General features: G+C 55.2%; 3 protein-coding genes across 10 annotated transcripts in view; 2 read left to right on the top strand and 1 right to left on the bottom strand.

The window, feature by feature from the left end:
* Positions 1-871: 871 nt before the first annotated feature.
* On the top strand, positions 872-4358 carry MCEMP1 (mast cell expressed membrane protein 1). Of its 3 annotated transcripts, none has more exons than XM_032251995.1 (7): positions 879-1372; positions 1884-2024; positions 2369-2506; positions 2616-2666; positions 2757-2870; positions 3470-3529; positions 3648-4358. In XM_032251995.1, the coding sequence occupies exons 1-7, from the start codon at positions 1318-1320 to the stop codon at positions 3662-3664; spliced, it is 576 nt and encodes a 191-aa protein (XP_032107886.1). In that variant the 5' UTR covers positions 879-1317; the 3' UTR covers positions 3665-4358. The 3 variants fall into 3 exon arrangements, with proteins under 3 accessions (XP_032107888.1, XP_032107886.1, XP_032107887.1); XM_032251996.1 differs by having other exon boundaries at positions 891-1372; positions 1884-1973; XM_032251997.1 differs by lacking the exon at positions 2757-2870 and having other exon boundaries at positions 872-1372.
* Positions 4359-5369: 1011 nt separating this feature from the next.
* TRAPPC5 (trafficking protein particle complex 5) lies at positions 5370-7740 on the top strand. Of its 2 annotated transcripts, none has more exons than XM_032251992.1 (2): positions 5370-5445; positions 7128-7740. In XM_032251992.1, the coding sequence occupies exon 2, from the start codon at positions 7140-7142 to the stop codon at positions 7704-7706; it is 567 nt and encodes a 188-aa protein (XP_032107883.1). In that variant the 5' UTR covers positions 5370-5445; positions 7128-7139; the 3' UTR covers positions 7707-7740. The 2 variants fall into 2 exon arrangements, with proteins under 2 accessions (XP_032107883.1, XP_032107885.1); XM_032251994.1 differs by lacking the exon at positions 5370-5445 and adding an exon at positions 5451-5591.
* Positions 7741-11507: 3767 nt separating this feature from the next.
* FCER2 (Fc fragment of IgE receptor II) overlaps positions 11508-15249 on the bottom strand; it is a 14092-nt gene continuing 10350 nt past the window's right edge. For all 5 annotated transcript variants that reach the window (XM_032251988.1, XM_032251987.1, XM_032251990.1 and 2 more), the window contains 3 exons: positions 13620-13771; positions 13375-13481; positions 11508-12093 (listed from right to left, as the gene is read on the bottom strand). In XM_032251988.1, coding sequence (XP_032107879.1) covers positions 11838-12093; positions 13375-13481; positions 13620-13771 — 515 coding nt within the window. In that variant the 3' untranslated portion in view covers positions 11508-11837. The remainder of the gene's footprint in view (positions 12094-13374; positions 13482-13619; positions 13772-15249) is intronic.

Below are 15249 nucleotides of genomic sequence, written 5' to 3'. Positions count from 1 at the left end.
GTGTGTGTGTGTGTGTGTGTGTGTGTGTGTGTGTGTGTTTAACCTAAAAGGGAGAAAACTAAAATTCTCAAGACCTACACTGTCCATCAGCACCCTTGAGCACTCGAAAGGTAGCTAGTCCCAACTGAGATGTTCAGTCTATACACACTTGTTTTCAAAGACTTCGTGCCAAAAAAAGGAATACAAATGGGCCCATTAATCATTTAAAAAATACTACCTTCATGCTGAAATGATCATAGTTTTGGTATATTATGTTAATAAAAACGGTATTCGGATTTTTTCACATACTAGCATTCTTTTGGCTGACGTCTTTTTAGCCTTTTAATGTGTCGGCTAGAAATTTTTAATTTTTTATTTCTTTCTTTATTGTAGACTGAGTCTCCCTCTGTTGTCCAGGCTGAGTGCAATGGCGTGATCTCGGCTCACTGCAGCCTCTCCCTCCCAGGTTCAAGAGATTCTCCTGCCTCAGCCTCCCAAGTAGCTGGGATTACAGGCGCTCACAACCACACCTGGCTAATTTTTGTATTTTTAGTAGAGTTGGGGTTTCACCATGTTGGGCAGGCTGGTTTCGAACTTCTTACCTCAGGTGGTCCATCCGCCTCAGCCTCCCAAAGTCCTGGGATTACAGGTGTGAGCCACCATGCCCAGCCTCCCCCCAGGATTGCAAAAAAGCAGGGGATTTGGGGAGGGAGGGAAGGATGTGGGTCTGCCCTCAGTCCCAGAGGTGGGTGTGGCATTCCAGTGGTTAGTTCCCGTTGCCTCACATCTGTGCTTTTCCTCCCTGGGGCCTTCTAGAAGAACTTCTTGGGGTGGAGCTGAGGGGTGGAACTGAGGCTGGGGAGAGGAAGGTGTTGGGGGAGCCAGGGGTCCTATCTCCAAGCCTGGTTGCTCTTCCCCAAAAAGTTGGGACCCTGAGGTGTCACAGCTTCTCTTTTGAGATCGGACTGGAGTTAGGAGGGTGAGGTCCATCCTGGTAGACACAGACACACATAGACACACACACACATAGACACACAGCTTCCTGTAACATTTCCAGGTGTCCTATTCCATCTCTCCGTCTAGGGGGTTTTCTTCTTGGTCCTTCCTGAGACCTCTTGGCTCCCAAGACCCTCTTGATTTGGGCAGGGATGAGAGTGCCCCAGGGTGGGAGAGTCATGGATCCCTAAAAAGAGGAGGCTGCTCCCCCTCTGCCCTCCCCCCACCTTCAGATTTCCTCATCTGCCTCGACAGCTTCCGGTGGGTGGAGAGGTGTATGGACCAATTTGCGGGCTGGGGACTGTGGACGTGGAGGAAATCTACAAGCACCAGGGAGTCAAGATGCAGGCACCAGCCTTCAAAGAGAAGAAACGGGGGGTCCCAACCAAGAATCAAGGTTAGGAACCTCAAGGTGGAAGGGAGGGGTCAAGAAGGAGAGGTTGGGAGATCGGGGACTGGGACTCACATCTGTAATTCCAGCACTTTGGGAGGCTGAGGCGGGAGGATTGAGTGAGCCCAGGAGTTAGAGACCAGCCTGGGCAATGTCGGGAGACCCTGCCTCTAAAAAAATAAGAATAAAAAAGGGAGGGGTTCAGATGGGAGAGCTATGGGGTTAAAGGTGGGGGCCAGGGGCTCCTTCCCCTCCAGATGTGTGTGTGTGTGTGTGTGTATGTGTGTGTGTGTGTTTGTGTATGTCTGTGGTGTGATAGTTCCAACCTTCATACACCTGCTCGGCTTAACCAAAAAGCAGATTTTAGCTTCTCACTTTTTATCTTTCATCCTCCACAATTTACTGAGTGCAGAGGGTTGGGTAAACCAAGATCCCAGATCCCCTCTCCACACCACAGAGCTCTGAGCAGGTTTCCAAACTGCCCCCACCCCCGCCCCCACCACTGCTTCCCATGCAGGTGCCCATGACCCAGACTATGAGAATATCATCTTGGCCTTCAAAAACCAGGACCAAGCGAAGGGTGGTCATTCACGACCTACGAGTCAAGGTGAGCAGACACCCACCTGCTCACATCCCATCACACCTTGGGAAGGGACAGGTAGGTAGGCATCTGCAGGCCCCAGGCCTGAGACCTCTTGGCTCCTCATGGAAGGGAGGAGGCAACGGGGAAGGAATAAGTGACAGCTGTCGATGTGCTAATGAGGTCTGTTGCTGGTGATGATGTTGGGAGTGCTGGTGAGGGTCTGTGATGGGGATGGTATTAGGGAGGATCGCTGAGGGTGGCTGGTGGTGGCAGCGTTGTTGACGATGACGGTGAGCCGCATGGGCACAGCTGCTGATGGTTTTGGGAGGAGTGAGGCATCCATGGTGTTAGAGAAAGTGAGGATGGTCTGAGTGGTGGTGCTGGCCCCGCGAGGTCACTTGGCTGCCTCTCTGCTCCAGTCCCATCACAGTGCAGGCCACCCTCAGACTCTATCCAGATCCCCTGTTGGTTGTACAGAGCCATCCTGAGCGTGTACGCCCTCTTGGCCCTGGTCTTCATCCTCTGCATCGTCCTCTCTGTCTTCATCTTGGTGAAGAGTGAGTGCTTATTCTCGGGAGGAGGGTGCAGGGGCGCCTAGGCTGTCTCCCTTGTCCCTCTCCCTCTCTCCCTCGGTGCTTCAAGGATTTTCCTGCCCCTCCTGAACAGATTCTGAGATGTCCAAGGAGCTGGTGGACTTAAAAAGGGACCTTTGGAATGGTGAGTGGAGGGTCTAGGGGAGACTCGTGGGGTAATGGTGGGGGCGTGGAGAGGGGTGGATGCACAGACACCCCTGTTTCATGCCCTCAGTCTCAAACTCCATGCAAACACGTGAGGAGAGGCAGAAGAAAGACTGCGAATCCATTAAGGAGAGCATCAAAGGGGTCAGAAGCAAGGTGGAGAAATTAGAGACACCGTTAGCAGGTGCCTGTGTAGTCCCGCCTTCTGTGTGTGGGGGGGATTTGTCACCAATGCCCGGCACACAGTTGCGGGCAGGGGAGTCAGGGGAGGAGACAGCTGGGGTCCGACCCTCACAAAGCTCAAGTCGTGGAAAGGTGATGGATGTTACCCTCTGGGTCGCTCCGTGGGTATTTAAAGGCTCCTGGGAGCTGGGTGCAGTCACTCATGCCTGTAATCCCAGCACTTTGAGAGGCTGAGGCAGGTGGATCACAAGGTCAGGAGTTTGAGATCAGCCTGGCCAACATGGGGAAAACCCTGTCTCTACTAAAAATACACGCACAAAAAAAAATATTAGCCAGGCATGGTGGCACATGCCTGTAATCCCAGCTACTTGGAGAGAATTGCTTGAATCAGGGAGGTGGAGGTTGCAGTGAGCCAAGATCATACCATTGAACTGCAGCCTGGGCGACAGGGTGAGACCCTGTCTTTAAAAAAAACTCTCCTGGGGACCTCAAATTCGGGCGTGGGGCAGGGAGGGGGCTTCCAAGGAAGGTGGGGGCTTTGTTTGAGGCTCCAGCACAGCTTGTCTGATCTGTCCTCACTCAACCCTCCCCACCTGCCAGACATAAAAAACATTGAGACAAAGGTACAGAGAATCTTGGAGGTGCTGGAGAAAACCTCAAGTAAGCTGGGGCCCCAGGGGGAGGTGGATGAGGGTGGCTGGGTGGGGCTTCTGATTTAGCCCCAGCTTCTCTCCCAGGGGTGGGATCTGTCTCACTGTGGGTCTCTCCCCAACCCCAGAGTCTTCATCTAAATAAAGGAGGGGACATTGTGGCAGCCAAAGCTACAGCTTGGAAGATGGGGTTGCACCTGCCGATGAAGATGGGAAATGACCCCCTTCCAGCCTAGTGTGAATTTACCCCTCATCCTGCATATAGAAAAACCTCTAGTCATGGTGAATGAGTGTCTCAGAGCTGCTTGTGTGCCTGTGTGTGCGCGTGTGTGCGCGTGCATGTATGTGTGTGCATTTTGCTGAGGGTGGCCATTTCAGTGTGTCCCCCAGAAAGGTGATGAATGAATAGGACCATGAGAATCACAGTGAGTGTGGCATGCATGCCTGTGTCACGTGATATGTATGAGTCTCGGCATGTCACGGCAGTTGGCTGTGTCTGAGGACGTCCAACAGATGTCACTCTGAGTGTGGGTGTCAGTGACATGCACTGCACGGGGCCGTCTCCCTGTTTGTGTAAACGTGCCTGAGTGTACTGCGGCATGTTGTGGGTCTACACGTTATGGGGGGGGAGATGTGCACACTATGGAAATGTATCTCTGTATGTATGAGTGTCGCCGTGTGTGCCCTGTCACTACCTGTGCCTGGGTGAATGGCTGTGTCATTATGAGCGTGCTGACTTATGCCATCCTGTGTGTTCAGGACACATGCACACAGACAGTCATTTATTTCTGCACTCACATTTTGTGACTCATGAAGAGAAATAAAGAGAAAACTGCGTCGCTATGGCGCCCTGTTACTGGGGCAACTGGAGGGTGTTTGGGACCTGGGAAGAGGGAGAGTCTGCATGTAACAAAGACCCCGAGGCATGAGAGTGGGGGAAACTGAGTGCCCTGGGTGAGTACCTGTGTGTCCGGGAACAGGTAACTCATTCCCTGTGTCCCAGAGTGGGTGCCCCTGAGCGTACAACGTCTCCCTGAGTGCACCTGGGCCCGTGGATATATACAAGCCATAAGCGTGTACCCACGAGTGCAATTGTGCCCGTGAGTGTATCTGTGCCACTGAGCATGTATCCATAAGTGTACATGACCCTAATGTACTATGCCCACCGCTCATGCCTGTACTTCATTTGTTTTTTTGTTTGTTTTTTGTTTCGTTTTTGAGACAGGTCTTGCTCTGTCATCTAGGCTGGAATGCAGTGATATGAGACAGGGTCTTACTCTGTCACCTAGGCTGGAGTGCAGTGGTACAATCATGACTCATCGCAGCCTCGACCTCCTGGGCTCAGGCAATCCTCCTGCCTCAGCCTCTCGAGTAGCTAGGATTGCAGGTTCACACCTCCACACTTGGCTAATTTTTTATAAAGAGGTGGAGTCTCCCCGTGTTGGCCAGGCTGGTCTTAAACTCCTGGCATCAAGTGATCCTCTCACCTCGGCCTCCGAAAATGCTGGGATTACAGGCCAGAGCCACTGTGCCCAGCCACATGGATGATCTTTGAGACAATAGAACACAACCCCAAGGACATAGGAAAGCCTGCAAACGTGAGCAGGTGTGTCCACGGGCAAGGGAATACATGGACCCCATTGTCATACGTGTGCCCTGAGCAGATGACCAGGCCTGCAAGCGTCCCCTCCAGCGTGGGCCACCCAGAGTCAGCGAGACCCTGGCCACGCGCGAAGCTGCGATCACAGCCGCGGGCCATGATCGCAGCCTGGGTCCCGCTCCGCGGACTCACGCGCCCCTCTGCGGCGGCTCTCTGTCACCGCCGCGCACGCCCCGCCCACACGCCCGCCCGTCGCGCGCCTGCGCACGCAGCGCCTTTTACGACGCCGTAAAGCAGCTCGGCCGAGCCGACAGCTGCGGCACTAGGTGAGACCTCGCCCGCGCCCCCTACCCGTGCCCGGCCTCCTCTGCTCCCCAACCTTCCCCGCGGACCTGTGGATCCCGGACTGGGTCTCGGCGTCCGCGATTCCGGATCCGCTCTCTTTGGTCCCTCTCAGGAGGCTGCGAGGAGGGTGGGTTTCTCCCCAGTGTAGAGGTCCGGGGCGAGGGTCGCGGGGTCCCCGCCCTGCGGTGGTTCAGCTCACTTCACCCATCCCCGTCGCAGCCCGGTGGTGGGGTCTTAACATCTCCCTCCCATCTCGCGTGCCCAGGGCTTTCCCCACGGACGGATCTGCATGCTGGGGCGGAGGCTGCCCGGAGCCCCTGGGACCCCCCTCCCCGCTGGTCCTCCCCCTCCCACGCAGACCTCACTGGGGCCGGCTCAGCATCCTCAGACCACCCTACTCATGGTGGAGGCGGGGTTCTCAGCTGCCCCTCCGATCCCGTCTCGGTGTCTGACCCCCCCCCGTTTCTCTCCAGGAGCCCCGTACCCGATCTCCCTCTCCCTACACCCACAGCTGATGGGAGGACCACAGTTTCTCAGCATCTAGCTTCCTCTCTGGAGAGCACGGGGAGGGGGGCGGGGGGAGAGGGGGAGGCTCCCAACACCTTCTCTGGGCCCCTCCTCCCAGCCTTCAGAACCCAGGCCCTTCCGTGTCTCAAAGGACGGGGGCTTCCTGCGTGACACATTGGAGCTGCCCAAGGGCTTGGGGTTGGGGGTTCCCTGCCCCCCCTGCCTGGCCCCACGGCTCTCGCCTGTTCAAACCCCCAACCCTCCTGGCCTTTGGTCTTGACGCGCTCCTACCCCGCTCCCACCCTCCACCCCTTTTACTCTGGCTTTCCGCAAAGTGGGGGCGGGCGGGAAATTTCCCGAGGGTCGTCAGTGCTGGAGTGCATGACGGAGCAGGGGCGACTGTCCATGTCCCCTCGTGGTGGCTTATCTTTGTCACCTCCCTGCCTGAGATCTGACGCCCCTCCCCTCATAAGCCACTTTCCTAGTTACTCCCGTAGGTGGTGGAGCTGGCAGGAAGGCGCTTTTCACAATTGAATTGTCTGGGTGATCGAAGATTGTGTGGTTTCTGGCGCCCTCTTCTGTTACCCCTCGTGTCTCCCCTTTTCCCTCACTCCCCCTAGCCCGCTGCCTGCTGAAGGTATAAGCCTCCCCCTTCCCTGAATTGTCTGGTTATGTGTAATCGAGGTGTGTTTGTTTTTGAGACGGAGTTTCGCTCTTATTGCCCGGACTGGAGGGCAATGGCTCGATCTCGGCTCACCGCAGGCTCCGCCTCCCGTGTTCAAGAGAGTCTCCAGCCTTAGCCTCCCAAGTAGCTGGGATTACAGGCATGCGCCATCAGGCCCGGCTAATTTTGTATTTATAGTACAGACGGGGTTTCACCATGTTGGTAAGCCTGGTCTCGAACTCCCGACCTCAGGTGATCCGCCTGCCTCGTTCTCCCAAAGTGTGGTGGGATTACGGGCGTCAGCCACCGCACCTGGCCCATCGAGGCGTGTTTTACGCGCATATCTTTGCACGTGGGAAGTCAGCGCTGGAGCATACAATGGTGGTGTGGGGTGACGGTGTCCCAGGGGCCCTCGCTGTTCTCCCTCCTTCCCTCCCCGCCTGGTCCCTTTCCCATTGCCCCTAACACCCATGCTTCCTGGTCTCCCCGCAGGGCATCGGTGGGATGGAGGCGCGCTTCACGCGCGGGAAGTCGGCTCTGCTCGAGCGCGCGCTGGCACGGCCGCGCACGGAGGTGAGCCTGAGCGCCTTCGCATTGCTATTCTCTGAGCTGGTGCAGCACTGCCAGAGCCGCGTCTTCTCCGTGGCTGAGCTGCAGGCGCGACTCGCAGCGCTGGGCCGCCAGGTGGGCGCGCGTGTGCTGGATGCGCTGGTGGCGCGAGAAAAGGGGGCCCGGCGCGAGACCAAGGTGCTGGGTGCGCTGCTCTTCGTAAAAGGCTCCGTGTGGAAGGCGCTCTTCGGCAAGGAAGCGGACAAGCTGGAGCAGGCCAACGATGACGCGCGCACCTTCTACATCATCGAGCGTGAGCCGCTCATCAACACCTACATCTCCGTGCCCAAGGAGAACAGCACGCTCAACTGTGCCAGCTTCACGGCAGGCATCGTGGAGGCAGTGCTCACACACAGCGGCTTCCCTGCCAAGGTCACGGCGCACTGGCACAAGGGCACCACGCTCATGATCAAGTTCGAGGAGGCGGTCATCGCCCGAGACCGGGCCCTGGAGGGCCGCTGACCCCGCTGGAGATAAAGGATACAGAGAGCCCCCTACCCAAGTGTGTCTTGTGTCTTGTGTGGGGGCCTCAGGTCCACATGTGTTTACAATAGAGTGGGACGGTGGGGGCAGGACTGGCCATAGGGTTGGGGGTTGAGTGAGGCCAGGGGTGGTGGCAGGGAGAAATAAAGCAGACAGAAGGAGTTGGTGGGAAATGCTGGCAGGTCTGGAACCACAGTTGGAGGCTGTCTGCAGGCTGAAGGGGGCATGGTGTTCTGGGAGATGCATCAGGACAAGACAGACGCCTTTAAACTCGGGGTGGGCAAACTGTGCAGAGGGCCAGATGGACGATATTTTTTATGCCATGTGGTCTCTATTTTTTTAAATTTATTGAGATGGAATCTCTCTCTGTCACCCAGGCTGGAGTTCAATGGCACAGTCTTGGCTCACTGCAACCTCCACCTCCTAGGTTCAAGCCATCCTCCTACCTCAGTCTCCTGAGTAGAGGGGATTACAGGCGTCCACCACCACACCTGGCTGATTTTTTGTATTTTTAGTAGAAACGAGGTTTCACTGTGTTGGCCAGGCTGCTCAGTACTTTAAAGTTAATTTTAAAACCCAGGATGATACAAACATTTTCCGTGTTAAAAATTTAAAATAAGTGTGGTGCAGTGGTGCACACCTGGAGTCCCTGCTATTCAGGAGGCTGAGGCAGGAGGATTGCTTGAGGCCAGGGGTTGGAGTCCAGCCTGGGCAACATAGTAAGACCGCATCTAAAAAAATTTAAATTAAGGCCAGGCGTGGTGGCTCATGTCTGTAATCCCAGCACTTTGGGAGGCTGAGGTGGGCAGATCATTTGAGGCTGGAAGTTCAAGACCAACCTGGCCAAAATGGCAAAACCCATCTTTACTAAAAATACAAAAATTAGCCCGGCGTGGTGGCAGACACATGTAATCCCAGCTATTCAGGAGGCTAAGGCGGGAGGATCGCTTGAACCTGGGAGGTGGAGGTTGAAGTGAGCCAAGATTGAACCATTGGCACTCCAGCCCGGGCAACACAGTGAGACCCTGTCTTAGAAAAGAAAAAAACAAAAGTAATACATCACGCCTCAGGTAATTCTTTCCCCTTTTGTTCATCACACTTGGTTCCTGACCACTTCTCCCCAAGAAAAGTCCTTCCAGATTTTTTGTGGGAAACCATGATCCAACCTTCCCTGCTTCCTTTCCCCTGCCCCCAGGATGCGAGTAGACGGGTCTGTTCAGAAACGGAACTGCAGGTACCGTCGGCTGCGTTATGAGAAGGGCCAAAGGGGTCGGTGTCGCCTCTCGATTTGTTTAGGATGCTCCATTGGGCTGCCTGGGGGACCAGGGCTGAGGGCTTGGTGAGGGGGCAGTTTCAGTCATCCCAGCAAGAGGCATTGAGCAGGGTGGGCTTCAGCACAGCGGGGAGAAGGTGACGTCCCTAGGATAAGTGAAACCATTGAGTGGCCGCCACGCATAGCCCAGGGCTGATCCTGGAATAGCTGTTGGCTGGTGGAAGTGGAGGGAGGTGCTGGGAGAGGGCTTGGGTAGGGTGACAGCCTGAATCTGGAATGAGGGGAGGTGTCTATGGGGCCAGCAGATGCACAGGTCTGGGAGTTTGGGGTCTGGAGTCCTGGAGTGAGGTCTGTGTGTCAGCACAGACAGAAGCCACAGTCCTGGATGGGGGACAGAGGGAGGGAAGCGTGGTATCTGAGAAGCTGGATTTCAGAGAAAAATGTGGGACACTTTGGGCTAAGCAACCCCAGGCAGGTCCTCTAAGACCCTGGGGAGAGGGGCTTCCAGGACCTGCCAGGGCAGGGGCCAGAGGCAGGAGGCTGGAGTGGCACGGGGCCATTCTTCCGCGCTGTGAAGGGGGCCAGACAAATCCGGAGGGAGGAAGAGGGGCTGTGGCACTTCGTAAGCTGGGAGTGCAAGGCCCAGGGTCTGTTCCCACTCCCCGTCCCCACCTGGCCACCAAGGGTGAGTTAGGGGGCTTGAGGAGAAGGGACAAGGTTTGAACAAGCTGTAGGGTTATGAGGCTGGGCCCGGGTCTGGGGCAATGGAGGATGAAGAGAAAGAAGAGGAGCCTGTGGTCCAGCAGCTTCTGATCACAGCAGCTCTAACTTAGGGTGCTTTGGGCTGCAAGGAAGGCCTCCCCTGGACCCTCCAGGTGGGTGGGCGAGAGGAGGAGGAGGAGGATGAGCTGAGCACCAGCCTTTGGTGAGCTGGGCAAGCAGCATCACCTCATTTCACGGGCAGGTTCCAAAAGAAGTCATGTGCCCATGGTCACACAGATTTATTTTATGTATATATACGGAGAGAGAGAGATGGAGTCTCCTCACTCTGTCACCCAGGCAGTGGTGCAATCTCAGCCTCCTGGGTTCAAGTGATTCTCCTGTCTCAGCCTCCTGAGTAGCTGGGACTACAGGTGCACGCCACCACGCCCAGCTAATTTTGTATTTTTAGTAAGACAAGGTTTCTCCGTCTTGGTCAGGCTGGTCTCAAACTTCCGACCTCAGGTGATCCACCTGCCTCAGCCTTCCAAGGTGCTGGGATTACAGGCTTGAGCCACCACGCCCGGGCTTCCCACGGGCTTTTCTTATGGATTTGGACTTGGAGGTGGCATTGGGGAAGGGAAGAGGCACAATGATCCCAGTGTTGGCCTGAGCCACTGGTAGAGGAGTGTGGTGAGGGATGCCCTGCGCTCCTGGCCTCCCTCCCATGACCTCAGGGGCATGGGCTGACCTTGGCCAAGCTTCAGGCTGGTACCACCTCACCCTCCCAGACCCTGAGTGGGGTTAACAACCCAGACCTGGAATGTCCTCCGGTTGACCAGGCCAACTCCCCATCAGCCTGTACAGCCAGCCCAGCACTTACTGAGCGCCTCTGTGTACCAAGCCCTGTTCTGGGCACTTCCATGAGTGAACTCATGCCTTCCTGCCTCAGGGTGGTCCGCTGCCTTCCCTACACTATTCCAAGGCACCACTAGACATCAGAATCTTCATGTCCTGTACATTCTCCTTGTAATAGAGCAGGAAAAAATTAAAGCGGGGAGATAGAATTCTACTTCAGTTGCTCCTCAATTTGTTTCTTTTTTGTTTTTTGTTTTTGAGACGGAGTTTTGCTCCGTTGCCCAGGCTGGAGTGCAGTGGCACAATCTTGGCTCACTGCAACCTTTGCCTCCTGGGTTCAAGTGATTCTCCTGCCTCAGCCTCCCAAATAGCTGGGATTACAGGTGCACACCAACACACCTGGCTAATTTTTGTATTTTTTTTAGTAGAGACGGGGTTTCACCATGTTGGCCAGGCTGGTCTCCAACTCCTGGTCTCAAGCAATCTGCCCACTTGAGCCTCCCAAAGTACTAGGATTACAGGCATAAGCAACCATGTCTGGCTGCTCCCAATTTTCTTTTTCTTTTTTTTTTTTTTTTTTTTTTAAGTCAGGGTCTCATTCTGTTGCTCAGGTTGGAGTACAGTGACGCAATCTTGGATCACTGCAGCCTCTGCCTCTGGGGTTTATCCTGCCTTAGCCTCCTGAGTAGCTAGGATTACAGGCGTGTGCCACCACACCCAGCTAATTTTTGTATTTTTAATAGAGATGGGGTTTTGCCATGTTGGCCAAACTCCTGACCTCAGATGATACCCTGCCTTGGCCTCCCAAAGTGCTGGGATTACAGGCATGAGCCACTGCGGCCGGCCAAAGATCTGATGTCCCGATTTTCAAAGGTGGTCTCAGGCATCAGACTGGGACTCCCCGCTCCCATGTCCCACACCCAGAGACCAGACCCAGCCAGTCCTCCAAGAAGGTAACAAATGTTGGGGGGACCATTATTGCATTTTACTGATGCAGGCTGGACAGGAGGACTCGCCACCTGAGCTTGGGGTGCTCAGGTCCTGGGGTGCTGAGGACATGGGGGTACATCTGGAGAGGGTGGTGTTGGGAATACTTCCATCTGGACAGGGCGCTGTTGAGGGGCACTTCTGGGGAGGCAGGGCTGCAGAGGAGCTGGGATGTGTCAGCTGCCTCCCTTTGGGTGGGAGAAAATGTCATGGGGACCTTTCAGCTGCAAAGAGGCGTCCAGGCTATGGCTGGGGGTCTTCAGGGTTTCATTCTGGGCTGGCTGGGTCCATGCTCAAGGGTGGAGAAGGGCAGAGGGGATAGGCAGGCGGCCATCCTGGCCTGGTTCTGAATCAGGTCCCAGTTCTGAATCAGGTTCCAGGAACTCCGCGGAACCTTCCCTGTCTAGCGGCACACACGTGGCCAGCCGATCGCACACCCAGGCGCCCAGCTTACGGTCGCAGTAGATGTCGTTCCAGTCGCCAGAGCCCCGCATCATCACACAGTCTTCGCCCTGGTTCCGGTTGGTAGGTTCCTCTGGAGCCCAGTTGCTGGAGCAAAATGCTTTGGGTCAGTGGATGGGGTGGGGAGAAGGAGCCTGGTTCCCGGCAGCCTGGACAGAGCCCTCTGAGTCTGCTCCCTCCCTTCTCACCCCAGGTTCCCCCTTCCTGAGTCTGTGTCTGGGAACCTGTACCTCATTTTGGCGCCCCATACCCTACAGCCCAAGACTCACCCCCCCTTTTTTTTTTTGTTTGATACAAAATCACTCTGTTACCCAGGCTGGAGTATAGCGGTGCGATCTGGGCTCACTGCAACCTATACCTCCTGGGTTCAAGCGATTCTCCTGCCTCAGCCTCCCAAGAAGCTGGGATTACAGGTGCCCACCACCGTGCCCAGCTTTTTTTTTTTTTTTGAGACTCTGTCACCCAGGCTGGAGTGCGGTGGCATGATTTCGGCTCACCACAACCTCCACCTCCTGGGTTCAAGCAATTCTCAGCCTCCCAAGTTGCTGGGACTACAGGTGTGTACCACCACGCCTGGCTAATTTTTTGTATTTTTAGTAGAGACAGAGTTTCACCATGTTAGCCAGGATGATCTCGATCTCCTGACCTCGTGATCCACTCACCTCAGCCTCCCAAAGTCCTGAGATTACAGGCATGAGCCATCGCACCTGACTTAATTTTTTTTTTTTTTTTTTTTTTTTGTAGATGGAGTCTCACTCTGTCACGCAGGCTGGAGTGCAGTGGCACTATCTCAACTCACTGCAACCTCTGCCTTCTGGGTTTAAGCAGTTCTCCTGCCTCAGCCTCCTGAGTAGCTGGCGCCCACAACCACGCCTGGCTAATGATTAGTTTAGTAGAGGCGGGTTTTCACTGCGTTGCCAAGGCTGATCTCAAACTCCTGAGCCCAGGCAATCCACCTGCCTTGGCCTCCCAAAGTGCTAGGATTGCAGGCGTGAGCCATGGCGCCTGGCCAAATTTTGTATTTTCAGTAGAGACAGGATTTCGCCATGTTGACCAGGCTGGTTTCGAACTTCTGACAGGTGATCCACCCACCTTGGCCTCCCAAAGTGCTGGGATGACAGGCGTGAGCCACTGTGCCCAGCCAAAACTCACTCTTCTAATCTGTGCTTGGAACTTCCTCCCTGAGCCCCTTCCTCTATACCCCCTCCTCCAGGCCAGGTTTCCCCCACCCCCTCTGGCTGTCCTCCCCTGCACCCTGGAGATCCTTCTCTGAGCCCTCACATCCTTCCCAGAGAGGTTTATCCAGGGGGTTCCTCCCTCCATGGTATTCCCGCTTCCTCCCCTGGATCCCAGAGGCCTCCTCCTCACCTGTAGTCCACAGGGGTCCCATCCATCCAGATAAACTCCCCCTTCAGGTCCAAGTTCCGAAGGCCAATCCAGGAGCCCGTGCGGCTGGCATGCTTGATCAGGAAGTCCTGGGGGGCAGGACAGGGCTGGAGGATTGGGACATGTGCCTGGGGCTTTCCAGCCCACTTCAAGAGGTCGGGTTGAGTGGGGCAGGGTCCCCCTACCCTCGCTGTGCTGCCCACCGCCTCTGCAGAGTCCGAACCCACCTGCTCCTCGTGGCTGTGGATGCTGACCAGCTGCCCTTCCACGTCTTCACAGGCGTACCGGGCGTGGACCCACTGCTTGGTGCCCTTACCGAAGTAGTAGCACTTCTGTTGGAAACTGACCCAGTTTTCCGGGCACGCGTTGCACACAAAGCCTGGGGTGGAGGAGAGGCTCAGGGCTGGTGCCAAGGGAGGTGCTGTGGGCATCCTGGGCAGATGTGGTGGCAGCACCTCTCCTAGGGTCACTCCTGGGTTCCTGGCTAAAAGTAGACCCACCCCAGGGCCTAATAGATGGCTTACAGACTGTGTTCTTTGCTGGAGCTATGATACTGACCAGCTTCACGGAAGAAGTACCTCAGTCACCATGGCCACAAACACCTTCATGGTTAGCTGAGCACGGTGTCAACCCTCAACACCTCAACTACCGCCAGCATCTCCACAAACACCTCATGGCCAGAAGCACTACAAACACCAACACCGTCACCACAAACACATTCATGTCCAACAACACATCAACCACCAACACCATCACCATGAACACATTCATGTCCAACAACATGCAAACCACTAACACCATCACCACAAACACCTTACAGCCAGCAGAACGCCAATCACTAACACCTGCACCATCCACACTTCATGGTTAGCAACATTCCAGCTGACGCCAGTGTCACCAAAAACACCTCATGGCCAGAAGCAGCTCAACCACCAACACCATCATTATAAATAGGCTCTTGGCCATCAATGTCTCAACTGCTGACACCATTACCATAAATACATCCATGGCCCGCAACACTTCAATCACCAACATCATGACCAGCAGCACGTCAGCCGCCAGCACTGTCACCACAGACACATTCATATCCGACAACACTTCAACCACCAGCACCACAAACACCTCATGGCCAACAGTGCCTCAGCCACCAACCCCATCATGACAAACACCTCATGACCAGCAGCACTTCAACTACCAACAGACCCCTCCAAGGTCAGTAACACCTTCATCACCAACATCATTACCGGAGGCACCCACCACCAGCAGCGACTTACCTCCACCACCCACACTACAGCCAACACCGTCTTTACCAACCATACCAGCCCAATCTTCATCACTGGCACTGACAGCAAAACCAGTGCTGTGGCCAAGTCCACCAGCGATTACTTTTCCCATGTACCATCTTCACCAGTAGCCCTGATCATCATCACTGGCAGTACCCCCAAAACCAGCACTCCTAGCCAATATCTGGAAAATTGAGATGTTTTTTTCTAGTGGGAGGCTTTGGTCAGGGAGCCAATGGGCTTGCAGGACTGGGTTCCACAATCCCTCAATATGGAGCCAGCTTGGTCTCTTTCTCCCTTTCCCCTCACCCCAAGGAGACCCCCAGACATGTTGCTATCACCTCCCATGTGGGAGGTTAAACCCACTCTTACTGGATCAAGTCTTTCTTGCTTTAAAATAGATTTTCAGCAGTAGTGTGCACCTGTAATCCCAGCTACTTGGGAGGCTGAGGCAAGAGGATCACTTGAGCCCAGGAATGTGAGACTAGCATGGGCAACATAGCAAGAACCCGCTGTAAGAAAGTAGATTTTCGGCCGGGCTCGGTGGCTCACGCCTGTAATCCCAGCACTTTGG

Source organism: Sapajus apella, unplaced genomic scaffold, assembly GCF_009761245.1.
Source record: "Sapajus apella isolate SASKATOON/1434 unplaced genomic scaffold, GSC_monkey_1.0 scaffold77, whole genome shotgun sequence".
NCBI classification, from domain to species: Eukaryota; Metazoa; Chordata; class Mammalia; order Primates; family Cebidae; genus Sapajus; species Sapajus apella.
The sequence above is the reverse complement of the archived record's forward strand: the minus strand, read 5'-3'. Positions and strand labels throughout refer to the sequence as shown.

Coding starts and splice junctions, on each gene's coding strand:
- TRAPPC5 (XM_032251992.1), top strand. CDS start 7,140: ATGGAGGCGCGCTTCACGCGCGGGAAGTCGGCTCTGCTCGAGCGCGCG.
- MCEMP1 (XM_032251995.1), top strand. CDS start 1,318: ATGCAGGCACCAGCCTTCAAAGAGAAGAAACGGGGGGTCCCAACCAAG. Junction 2,507..2,615: donor TGTCTTCATCTTGGTGAAGA/GTGAGTGCTTAT, acceptor CCTCCTGAACAG/ATTCTGAGATGTCCAAGGAG. Junction 2,871..3,469: donor ATTAGAGACACCGTTAGCAG/GTGCCTGTGTAG, acceptor CCCACCTGCCAG/ACATAAAAAACATTGAGACA.